The 12,379-nt window shown below is 41.0% G+C and overlaps 1 protein-coding gene across 1 annotated transcript in view; it reads right to left on the bottom strand.

Annotated features, from left to right (window-relative positions):
* LOC104537935 (melanopsin-like) overlaps nt 1-4,767 on the bottom strand; it is a 34,621-nt gene extending 29,854 nt beyond the window's left edge. Inside the window, exon 1 of the mRNA XM_010180958.1 lies at nt 4,672-4,767. Coding sequence (XP_010179260.1) covers nt 4,672-4,695 — 24 coding nt within the window. The 5' untranslated portion in view covers nt 4,696-4,767. The remainder of the gene's footprint in view (nt 1-4,671) is intronic.
* Nucleotides 4,768-12,379: the final 7,612 nt, after the last annotated feature.

The following is a 12,379-nucleotide window of genomic DNA, read 5'->3' as shown; positions in this document are numbered from 1 at the left end:
AACCAGTTCCCTCTGAATCTTTTTTCTAAAAAGCATATAAGCTGGCAAAATAATACACACTGGAGAATCTCGCAAAACAAACAAGACTAACAAAGCCTTACGTGTGCCTCAAGTCATGTTCATACTAGATTTAAGCCCACACTGGGCCTTTCTCAGTCCACTCAACTCCATAAAAGCATTGCACTGAAGAGCATCCCTCCACTGAAAAGCAAGTGAAAGGACAATCTGCTTACAACAGCTGTGAGGGTAAGAGAGAAACTCATTTAAGATTTCTCCACAAGTGAAAAGCCCATTGAAAACAAAGTTTCTGTGTATTGCAAGCTTGTACTGAACATTAACAGTAGCTTATTGCTGTTAGTTTTGTTATGATCAAATGGTGAAGACTGAAATAATAACAGAGTTAAAAAGCAATTTCACAGCACTTGTACAGTCATTACAGCTGAATAAAAAATAAATCTATTGCAAATGGATTACCCAAGGTTCTTGAAGCACGGACACCATCAGACCTCTACCTCATGCACTGCTGAGGAGGGACTGCAAATACCTCAGAGCTTGCAGCCCTCCAGCATTTAAGGGGTCTGGAGCACAAGTCTGATGAGGAGCAGCTGAGGGAACTAGAGTTGTTTAGCCTGGAGGAAAACAGGCTGAGGAGAGACCTTATCACCCTCTACAACTACCTGAAAGGAGGGTGTAGCGAGGTGGGGGTCAGTCTCTTCTCCTAAGTAACAAGTGAGAGGATGAGGGGAAATAGCCTCAAGTTGCACTAGAGGAGGTTTAGATCAGATATTAGGAAAAAAATATTTACCGAAAGGGTGATCAGGCATTGGAATGGGCTGCCCAGGGAAGTGGTGGAGTCACCATCCCTGGAGGTGTTTAAAAGATGGGTAGATGTGGCATTTGGTTTAGTAATGGACAGGTTATGGTTGGACTTGAGCTTAAAGGTCTTCTCCAATCAAAAGATTCTGTTATTTGAGACAACCTGTTTTCCCTCATCAGCTTACTTTAAGAGTAACTGATCTGTAGCAGTACCACTCCAAAGCACCAGCATTAATCCAGGGGCTCCCTGGTGTTCTTGCTGTCACTGCTAACTCTTATCTGCTAATGTTCATCTGTGCAGTGGTCTACTGCAATGCCATGGAAGGGGAGGCCTTTTATATCAGTGAGGGTATGATGAGGCCAACACTGTATGTTTCTAAGCCATCATCACTCTTTCTCCATCCTGGTGAAGGTTTAGTCAGCCACATTATTTGAGTATTAGCACAAGTTTTGGTACAGAAATTATAGCAAAAAGTATCAGGTGTATAAGAAACTAGGCATGTTTTTCCTTCTGAAAAATGCAAGTAATTTTGCTGATCACTAGGGTTGTTGTTTGCAGAAAGTTCAACAGAAGTACTTTGTCTTTTTCATAATTTAAAAAAAAAACCCAAACACCCAAACAATAAATTTCTCTCTCACTTGAGATCAAGTCCTTTTTCAGGCATTGCTAACTTAATAAAGCATAAAGAAAACATCCTCCTTCTTGTTGCTTTGCTAGCTCCAGACTAGCTGTAGCTGTTTAAATAATTTTCATGCAAGCAGTTTGGACCTGGTTTCATCAGTCATTTCCTTGGCAGCACTGCTGTGCTGATGGCAGTCAGTAAATTTCCATGGGCATCTGGCACATCTCCTCACCTGGCACTCAAGTCTTCTGGTTTGCATCTGCCATTAAATTTAGCTTCTTGCAGTGCTCTTGTCCATTTGCACAACAGACATAAGAAATGTCCTTCTGCCTATTCATTGTGTGTTGACCGATTGACTACCATCCAGTACCAGGCATTTCTGACTGGTTGGTTATCTACTTGCTAAGGATGCTCCTAAGTCCCAATATCTACCAAAGAATTTATAGAAGGTGTCTAGTGGCCGTATTTTTGAGTGCTTTGGTAGAGTACAATCATTTTTTGCTAGCCAGTCTAATGGTTGCCTCTCAGCCTCATTATGAGTAACTCCTTCAATTCACTGGCACTGGTATACTGAGATTTCCTACTTTCAAGGGTGCATTCAGGGCTTGTATTGCAGCTGCAATTTGATGCAACTCCATGTTTTCTTCTTAAGTTTGCATAACTTTGAGAAACTCTCGGGTACCTTGATACCAGAGGCTGAATCATCTCATCTAGTAACATTGCTTTGTCATGCTCTGTCGGTTCAAGAATGTTATCAGCCTCATTTAATCACCTGCAACAGTATGCAAACACACATTTCTATTCTGGGCATGCCATGAATTCTGCTTGGCCAAGGATTGCTGGATTAAGCAGACCATCTTCAGGATCGCACTCTCTCTGCAGGCTGGCACCTCAGCACATTGGAAGTACAGGACTTTCTGGGAGGCAATAATTTGTAACATCTGAAGGCAGTCAAACAATGTAAAAAATACTCAACTTTAAATCCCCTTGATCAACTTACTGAGGTATCTTTGCATATACACATTTTTGTACAACTAAGTTTATGAAAAGAGGGAGCAATACAGAATGTGAACTAATTCAAAATTAGGTGAACACATTATGACAGGGAGCAAAACTTGGACTCCCTGGGAAACTTCAGAGAAAGTTTAACAGCAAAACCAACCCACACAGCCACTATGATGAAGATGTGATTAAAAAGATAAAAATCAATTAGAAATTAAGACCTTCAGTAGTGCCAGAATGCATTCAGTGCATTTAAATGATTTGGAGTTACAAGTTACATGCTCAAACTCCTATTCACTTGCCACTTATTTATTACTTATTTTAAGAGGACTCTAGGAAAAGCTTGCCCAACTTTTTTCTTTCTGATTTATTTCAGGACAATGACCTGTTGTGATGAGATGACATCCACAGCTTCCCTTCCAAGCTAGAGTTTCTCCCAATGCCACACTCACAACCCTCTCTTTTCAACTCTTAAAACTAGAAAAGGAAGCAAATATTCTTGATAGACTTCTTGGAATGCCAGGGCTGGGCTGGCTAATGAAATTAAGTACAGGCAAGTTATCAAAAGAAAATATTTTCTATCCTAAAATCCACACAAAATATTTTCATAGTTTAAGGTCAGGGATATACAGGGATGGCATGACATGAGGACACGGGTACACAAATTCTTCATATTTAGTTTGCTGACCTATCTCAATTTTCTGCCCCAAATCATCATAACAAATTTGCAATGCACAAGAAAATCCTCTTTTTTTAAAATGAATATTTTCAAATAATCCTAGCTAAACACACAAACAATTGCCAAACTGTCCTACAGCACTTCATTTAGGTCACTTTACCTTAGTTAGCTTTACGTTAGTTGGCTCCCCAAAAGGACAACAACTCTGAAGTCTGCTTTGGGATTTCATTTATATTTCCTTTTTCATTTATATTTCCCTGCTATTAATGACCAGATCACAAAAAGGTTTAATTAACTAGATCTTAATGATGCAACAAGTACCATGATAAGCAATCACCTGCTACATCCTCTGCTGCATAGCCAATGTTTTCTCATCAGCCAAAACCCCAAATCCATCCTAAAAAATCTAAACAAAACAACACAAAGAGAATACATTTCCCTTTGGGGAGAGCTAGGTCAGCTGCACAGAAATTCAAATCAAAATTCATTACATCAAAACAACTTCAACAAGATTTTTTTCTTTTCCTTTTAAAGGAGAAACCATTCATTTAAATAATTCCTTAGAAAACAAAGCAGAAGAGAAACACTCCCGGACCCTTCTCCCTGCCCAGCTCCCACTTCTGAAGCCTCCCTCTAAGCACATACTTTTTGGGTTCAGCTGAAAGCATCTCCCTTCCCTCCTCACATCCACTCTGTGCAGGGCTGCCGAGCTGCGACTCATCCTGAGAAGCGGTTGAAATCCCAGGGTTTAAAAAGCCATTCACAAATGAGCCCTCCTCCACTCCCAGCCTGACAGCTCTGGGAGCATATCAAAGCACAGAGCCAACCCCCAGCAAACCACCAGTCCTGTTATTCAGCCTCACTCACCCCACCAAAAGAGTTCCATGTGCAAAAAGATGATTTAAAAAACACAAAAATAAAAACCCGAAAAACAACAAAACCACCAACCAACCCCCCGCCCCCCCCCAATTTCATTTTATTTTTTTCTTTTTTTTTTTTAAATAGGATGAACACCCAGAGAAACTCATTTCTGAGCTGGCTACCTCCGCACACTGAGTCTGGGAGCATCCTGAGCCCTGTGGGTACCACCCTGGGGCTGAGCATCCTCAGGCAGCTGGTGCCCAGGGTTCTGCCTGCCCTGTTCCTGGTCCCAGCGTGGGCAGCCAGGGATGGAAGGCAACGTGTGGGATTTCCCTCACAGCAGCTCACGCCTGTGGCCTCTTATGCTTTTGCTGCGATAAGTCTGGCTCTGCCTTTCCTGTAACCCCACTTTAGTTGGCTGAAATAAACAGCTGAGTCCCCCCCCATCCACCATCCTCTCCCCTCTCTAGGCCAAACCCAGCCTAACCCCACAGCTAGGCTTCTTGCAGGGCTGTCAAGGAACAGGATTGGGTACAAAACACAGCCACTTCCCAGCAACTCATCCTGGAGTTACTGAAATTTCACCTGCAGTGTATGCCTTGACATTCAAGCATCGCCTGTCCTGGAGGTGCTTGAATAACCACAGAAAATAAAGTGAGTGGCAGCGAATAGGGCACAGGAACTTCTTACCTCAGAGCATCTTGTTGGTGTCATGTTTGTAAAGCTGAGTTCTTCAGAGGCACTGAAACGTGATGAAAAGAGCAGGGATCTGATGGCAGGGATGCTCTTTGAGAGCCTCTTTATCTTGCACTCTGGTCAGAAATACGTCACAAAAATATTATATCCCTGTATTTTTTTTCCTTCAATGCACTGACTACTTTCAACATAATTGGTTTCAGTGTTCCCCTTTTAAAAGACATGAATGGAGAGGATTTGTGAGATTGAGCTTTGGCTGGAGACAATATGATGTTATGCATTCTATTATAAAAGCCAAAATTATGGTACCATTGTCATACGTAAATGTTTAGACATTGGTATTGTATGTTGATCGTTATTACTTCATCCTTGGTTTTCATTCCCTATTGAACTACCTTATTTCCATGCAATTATTTGACTTGACAGGTTCTACTTCCTTCCTCTGAAGATGCCCAGGAAAACAAAAGATCAATAGTAGCTGCTGTCTCTTGCAGTCAGTTGTACCTTGGCATCTTGATGCTTTATTTTTCAGGTCCACTTGTTGACTTGATCTGTCTGATCTGCTGCTTGCAGGTACACTTGGAAGCAAACTACAGTTCTTTCCATTGCTTTGTATGCTCCAAGCTCAAATCCACCAAATGACACATACTGTAGATAGAGGAAAATTTATATACAGTTTCAGAAGTACTAGATACTGTCTTTGCAGTTTCAGAATATATTGATTCATAATTTGTTGGCTGATAGCATATTCTATCACTAATGTGTTTTAAATAATTTTTAAGGCAACAGAGGCCACATGAGAAATGATCAGTCCTCCAACATCCACAGGTGGGCTCCCTTTTATTTCTTTGCTTATGGAACTGTGTAAATACTGCTGTTTGAGACAATGAAAGAGCTGATAAACCATTCAGATGTCCTTCCTGAGGAACTGCTTGCTTTGCTTATGTTGCGGTTCATTCCCGCATTTGCAAGTTGAACCTATCACTTCTCTGAGGTCAGGGCACTACACTCAATACCTCACAGAGATGGACTCAAAATGAACCCTATTTGGTGTGGGATATTCTAATTAAAGCTAAGAATTGGATGCCAAGGGCAAGTTAAATGCCAACTAAAGCAAACTTTTTCAAGCTTCAGACTTGTATAGACTGAGAGGGTTTTGCATGGCAGTTTGAGTTGGCTCCATGAACAACAGCTTTTAGGTGCAACTAAGCCTCCATCTAGAGGTTTACTGGACTGCTGCCTCACACATCTGTCTTTCTTGCACTCACATCAAGATTAGGTCTTTGTCAGGCCTTTCTATTTCAAGCTGCTTGTAATTAATCCTGGGACATGGGAAAATACGGTAAATCAATCAAGGGAGCACAAGCAGACAAAGTATTTGGACTCACTGAGCATTATGAACTGCATTTGCATGCTTAAACTCACAGTGAATAAAGCGCACTGAAAATCAGTGCCTTAAAATTAGTCACAGAAAACAGATTGACCAAGTAACTAAAGAGATAGGTAAGGTAAATAACTGCCTTAAAAAGGTCTGGAAAATGTTCTTTCTGAGGGTAGTCAATATCCTAGAATACGGGACTAATGGTAGTAGTTCTGTGTGGAGACTTAGAGAAATCAATGAAACATTGAACAAAATGCAAGAAAGAACTATGCTCCATTTTCTAAATAAATAAATGAATAATATATAGAGTCATTTAGGATGAATAACAGCACTTTACATTTCTACATCACCTTCCATCTCACAGGCTCCCACAGCAGTTGGCAAATTTAACAAATTGGAGGACATTGTCTACCGTACACTGAAATAATTTTGTCTGTCATCAAAGGCATAACCGCTGGAGCAAAAAGCAGCACCTGTTTACCAGGTCAGGTCTGTGGTGACAAACACCACACCTGAGCAAAGCTACAGGGAGAGTAAAATCACCAAAAGCTGAAACTGGTGCTGAATCCTGGATTGGGCATTTGTTGGGAAGAGTCTGCCAGTATTTCTACAGTTACCACTGCTGATGAAGCAATACAGGGTAGCAAAGTGAAATCCAGCATACATTAAGGAGTGCTATCCAGAACGGCAAAGGAAGTGGAGTTGCTTCAAAAAGCTCTTCCAGGTTATAGATTCAGTGGGATGGGAGTGAGTTTCACACTCCCTCTCTCTCACAGTCATGTCAGGGATCTAAGTAATTTTAAAGAATTATGGTCATTCTCATGACCACTGATGCTATGATCACTGAAGAGTGCAAAACAAGGTGAGCACAGCATGATTATTTTAGAAAATTAAGAAACAAACAAACAAAAAAACCCAAGACAGTAAAAGAAGAGAATGTAATGAAAGGGAAGTACATGCCCACTGAAGTGGTGTATTCTAGCTTTAAAAGGAAAAGAAACAGCATCCAAAGCCCTTTCCGGATTTGCTGTCAGACCAAGAGAAGGGCTAGGCTGACAAAGACTGATGGATAATCTGTAGTCACGTGTTCATTTTGGGATGGCACAGAGGCATGCTGGAAATATGTTTTGAGCTGTAGAATAATGAAGAGTGAAATAAAAAGTGGAACAGAATCATATGCCAATGAGCAAAATGGATTATTTCAGCAGTCTGTATCTTCCACTGGTTTAAAATAGCTACGAGTTGACTTGGGGATTATTCTCGGGATTGTCATAAACTCCAGTGCAAACACTCAATGTCATCCTGCTGAGCTTCTGACAACTCTGAAAAGTCTCACGCATTTCACATGGCACCTGAAACATTTTAATTGCAAAGGAAAATGAAGAGCAAGCATGGACCAGGCCAGCTTATCTTGTGAATGAAAGAACCATAAAAATTTAGGGCTTGGAGAAGCTCTAAAGAAATTACCTAGTCAAGTGCTTCTCAGGCAGCATTAGTCATCATAGAAAAATAAATTCAATTGCTGAACATTCAGAGTATAATGTAAGCTTTAGGATATGAATGAAGCCAGTTAATATCAAGGTATGGGTTAGGCTCCGTCACAGGATTAGAATGTGTGTCTCACTGTCACAGTTTGCTCATGAGGGGCAAAGACGATGATGTGGCAGTGCTTACCTATGATACATCTTATGTACAGGTCATCTCACTAGCAGAAGAGTAAAGCTGTACAAGCTTGAATTTTTTCTTCTCCTCCCCCACTAATGAGGACTTACATTAATGCCAATGGTGGAATTCAATTATCCATTTCTCTTTTCTTTCTACTTTGCTTGTGTCAAACCTTTTCTGTAGCCCTTGCTTACTGTCACTCTGTGAGGGAGAAGCTGGAGGTACCTACAGTGGTGGCCCCTGATGGGACAGGAGCTTCAGCATAATTCTCCCAGCTTCCTTCCCCTTTTCCACAGGGACTGACATCCCTCCAAATCCCCTTATTCCAGCAGCTGGAATGGATTACCAGGACTCAGCCATGACTTTTCATCCCAAGTTCATCCTTTCCTAGAGTCCTTTCCATGGAAAGAACAACCTGGCCAAGATCCACTCTCAATCTCTCATTCCTCAGAGGAAGCCATTCATTTTCCCAGGTACAGCAGAGGAGCTTTAACCACATCTTATGATCTTTGTGGCCTTTGAAGCTCCTGCTTGCTAGGAAAGCGGCTTCAGCACCAAGTCACAACCAAGGGGTGTATATGTCTGTAGGAGATAGAAAATGGCAGAGGAAGCAATGCAAGTATCAAAGGGCAAGGGAACATGGGAACTTCATAGTTCCCTGGGGAGACACTCACCTAGGGAACAGGAACCCTGACTCCTACTTCTAGCACTGTTACATGCCCTCTAGAAAGGCTGCTTAACCTGGTATGGAAATAGAAATACATCATCATTACTGCACCACCAATTCTGCAAGCCAGACCTGATTTCTGGTTGTCTGGCAAAATTACAGCAAACAAAAGCCAATATTTTTACTTTTAACCCTTTTGGTTGAAAAAAACCCCACATTTTGTGATACCAGAATTTTCCACAGAAAAGGCATTCTGATTCTTTTACTAACTCATAAGTTTTCCTCTGGCTCAATTCAATCACAACATTTTCTCCAACAACTTATGGAAAAACCCTGAAAGTCACAACTTTTGCTGTCAAAGTCACAGCAGTGACAACCACACAGACTTTTTGTTGTTGTTCTGTTATCTTCTATAGTGATGTTCTCCATTTCTGGTCAAAGGTGACTTATTTCTATAAATGGAAACATTTTCACACTTTAAATGCTTAAAACAACATCCTTTTTGTGTAAAAAGCCAGTCTGAAGAATTTTATCCTGGAAGAGGAATGCATGAGAGTCCTGTCAATGCTTAAAAGGGCTCTTGATAATGAGGTTAAAAGAAAGAATCTCAAACTTTGTATTAGTTTCCCAATTCAAACACTGCTTTAAAAAGAGACACACTGGGGAAAAAAATAAGCCCATATAGGTCTTCAGTTTCTATATGCGAAAGGAAGGAAGAATATACTTGAATGTACTTGTAAAGTAACTATGACCAGCACGTCCTTGAAGAGCCAGAGGGACACCTGTTAAAATCCAGAAGGAATACATGCTAGGCAACAGCCGTGCTACCACCCTGGCATCCCCATGCTGAACACTTAGCAGAAAGTGCTCTGCCCTGTTAAGTGCTGGCTCTAGGGGATGCACCATGGCTCCTAACACAGCTCCAACAATCTCCAGTGACATGGTGACACATCAACCCTGCAGGCGGTGTTCTCACAGGTGATGGTCTGTCGTGTTCCAGCTGTGGCACCATGCAGAGCCGGCGATGGAGGCATGTGTAGTGTGACCTTCTCAGGTTTTGCCCTGACAGACAGCAACACCACTTCCAGCTCTGCAGGTCCCTTCACTGAGATCTATTCCCACCAGCCAGCTCTCAAAACAGGGGAACTAAAATCCAGTTCCCATTAAAATTAAGGGTATGGGATATAGTAATAAATTTCAGAAGCTCTCAAGATGTACTGTGGTTCAATGGCCAATACATAGCCATTTCTTCAGCCATTTTAGGCCAAATAATCCTGTATTTTGAATTGCTCTTCATATAGAAGAAGATAAAAATAATTGTCCTAAAACAAAGGCTGACCCAGAATAAAATGGCATTTAAACTACAAATTCCCTTAAGATGTTATTTAGATTCTTGTCTTAAATATCTTCAGGACTCAAGGGCAATTGCAAAACCCACTGTTGATTCTTATCTCAGAAAACAGAAGTTGTAGTGTGCAGTAACTCAGTTAGATTTATAGTAATACATTTATCTTCAAGTGAGAAGAAACTTGGATTTCATCTCTGATAACAAGCCATTGATAATACGTTCTGGATGACAATTTGAGTTATTTTCATGAGAGAATGGTTTTCAAATGCACGTTTTAAAACTAAAGAAAAACAAACTCAATTTATCTAATCTTTCAGGCAGGATCTTCTGTGATTTTTATCTTCACAAAATTCAATTATACGTTAGGAAAAAAAAAGAAACACAATTTAGAAGAAATATTTTAGAAAGTTAATATTTAAATTCACTTTGTTTGTTTTTGTTTTTCAGAAGAAACAAATATCTACTCAAAACTCTGTTCTTCGTTTCATCATGCAGTCTCTGGTCTGTAATCTCTGTCATGGACTGAGCCCATTTCTGCGCTCTTCTTGGTTGAATGCCATATGAATTTCTGTAATCCCTATCCCATCTGGTACATGTACTTACCTTCTCCAAAAAAATAGATATAACTGAAAATCCAGCACTTTCCTAAAATCAGCAATTTAAGATAAAACCCTTTTCCTATGAGCAGTGTATGCAAATGAAGAGACTTGATGAATATGGCAAAGGAAGTTGGTTTGAGACTCCAATGTCTGGTCTTCTACCACCAGCTGGTGTCCTCCTTCCCTTTGCCACAAGCATCAGCAAGAACAGCTGCTTCCAGAGCTGCTTTCCTGCATTTCTCACAGAAACCAGAAGGTACATATTCCCCAAGTAGGAGACAAAACTTCACTTCCTCTAGAAATAATTTCTCAAGAAAGCTCTGAAATGAGTTAAACTTTTGTCCTAAACACACAGTGAATGAGGGACAGACAGAATGTAAAAGCAGCTGTCAGCTCTAGGTGGTTTTGGAGATGGATACTCTTCCCCAAAGCTCAAAACTGCAGGGCAGAGAGAGAAGCAGGTGGAATAGGAAGCTAAAACAACAGACTAAAGGAGAATTTTGTCAAGAGATTTGGTGAATTACACAGGGCTACAGGCAAATTTGGATTTGGTGTGAGATTCGGGAGAAATATTAAGCTGCTTTTCAGCAAAACCTCTTCATACAAATACATTTTGTTACTCCTTCCTACGGTTTCTCCTTATCCATCAGGACCTGAGTAACAAATCACTTTCCTTAAATCATGCAACCAAATTCTACTGTTATATCACAAGCTTCATTTGGGCTTCTGTATTTGTGTTAGGGTAGTGAGAACAGAGGCTGGTCGACAGCACTGATCTTCACACATGCATTGAGAAAACAGCCTTATTCTATTTTCACATTGCTGATAGGATCTATTTCTGGGCACAAATCACTAACTGTTAGCCTTTACTTCAAGAGTATTGGCCCTTCTTTTTCTAACTTCTTCATTCTGCTCTCTTCTTCCCCCACTTAACTTCCAAAGTCAAAAGTTTGTCCAACACAGAGCTGGTCTCATCAAGGCCCTGCTGGGACTCTGGGGCATTGCAGTATCTAAGAGTCCTGACAGAAAATGAGAATCTACCACCAATTTTGGAGAAAACAAATTTTCCAGGAAGCAACAGACCCTGAGTAGATATCAAGATGTTTGCAAAATGAGTGATTTAGGGTAATATAGTTAACTGCCAAAAGGAATTAAAAGTTACTGCAGAGTAATGTGCTGTGCTAGGAACCAGAATTGTGATTACTTGCTCAGGGCTTCTGAATTTCAACACAGAGGTTAGATAAACCTAAGTCAGTGCTGTCTGCCAACAGAGCCCAAGATCCCCTGGGATATCTGTTATGCTGCTCTAAATTTATATTCAGTGATGTGCAGATGGTACTTTGCTCCATCACCAGTGATATCTGCTCAGGTCAGGTTTTGTATGGAGGGTGCATGGTAACAACATCCTGGGAAAGAAGGGTTTTGGTGACTTGGCAGTGCAGAAGAAAAGTAATGCATTAGGCTACATGCAACTGGCTGCGGAACAACGAAAAAACCCTGCTGCAGTTCATGTTTCATGCAGATTTTAGAAGAGAGACAAAAACTTGCAAGTGTTGTGTAGCGCTCCCTCTCCAGACAGCTTTTACAGAGAAACTCATCTGTAGAAACTCAGTTGTGTATGAGAAACTCATTCACAACTTAAAAGTACAAAATGGTTATGTGCTGGCCAATGCATTCAGTAGCTGGGTAGGATTGAGGAGCTACTAGAGCAAGGATTGATCCACTTTCCCCTCTCAGTTAGATGCCTGCTGAGCCTGTGCTGCCAGATCTGTTGGGCAGGTGGGGAAGGGTCAGCCTCCATCACATCTTGGGCAGGCTGGTACTTGATATTGCTCACCTACCAACTTCCAGCTCCGCATCTTCTCAAGTTTTGTATCTCTTCCTATCACTGTGGGTTTTTTTTCTTGAACCCCTGAGCTGCTAATCCTATCTCTGCCTGCAGTTTCACCTTTCTTATCTTGCATGGCTCTCATCTCTATACTTCCTCACAATAAAGCAATTTTCTCAGAAGTCCAAGCCAGGGTTTTGCAGCTGTGCTGTAT

This window comes from Mesitornis unicolor, unplaced genomic scaffold (assembly GCF_000695765.1).
Source record: "Mesitornis unicolor isolate BGI_N332 unplaced genomic scaffold, ASM69576v1 scaffold17933, whole genome shotgun sequence".
NCBI classification, from domain to species: domain Eukaryota; kingdom Metazoa; phylum Chordata; class Aves; order Mesitornithiformes; family Mesitornithidae; genus Mesitornis; species Mesitornis unicolor.
Note: the sequence above shows the minus strand (reverse complement) of the source record. Positions and strands in the feature narration are given on the sequence as shown.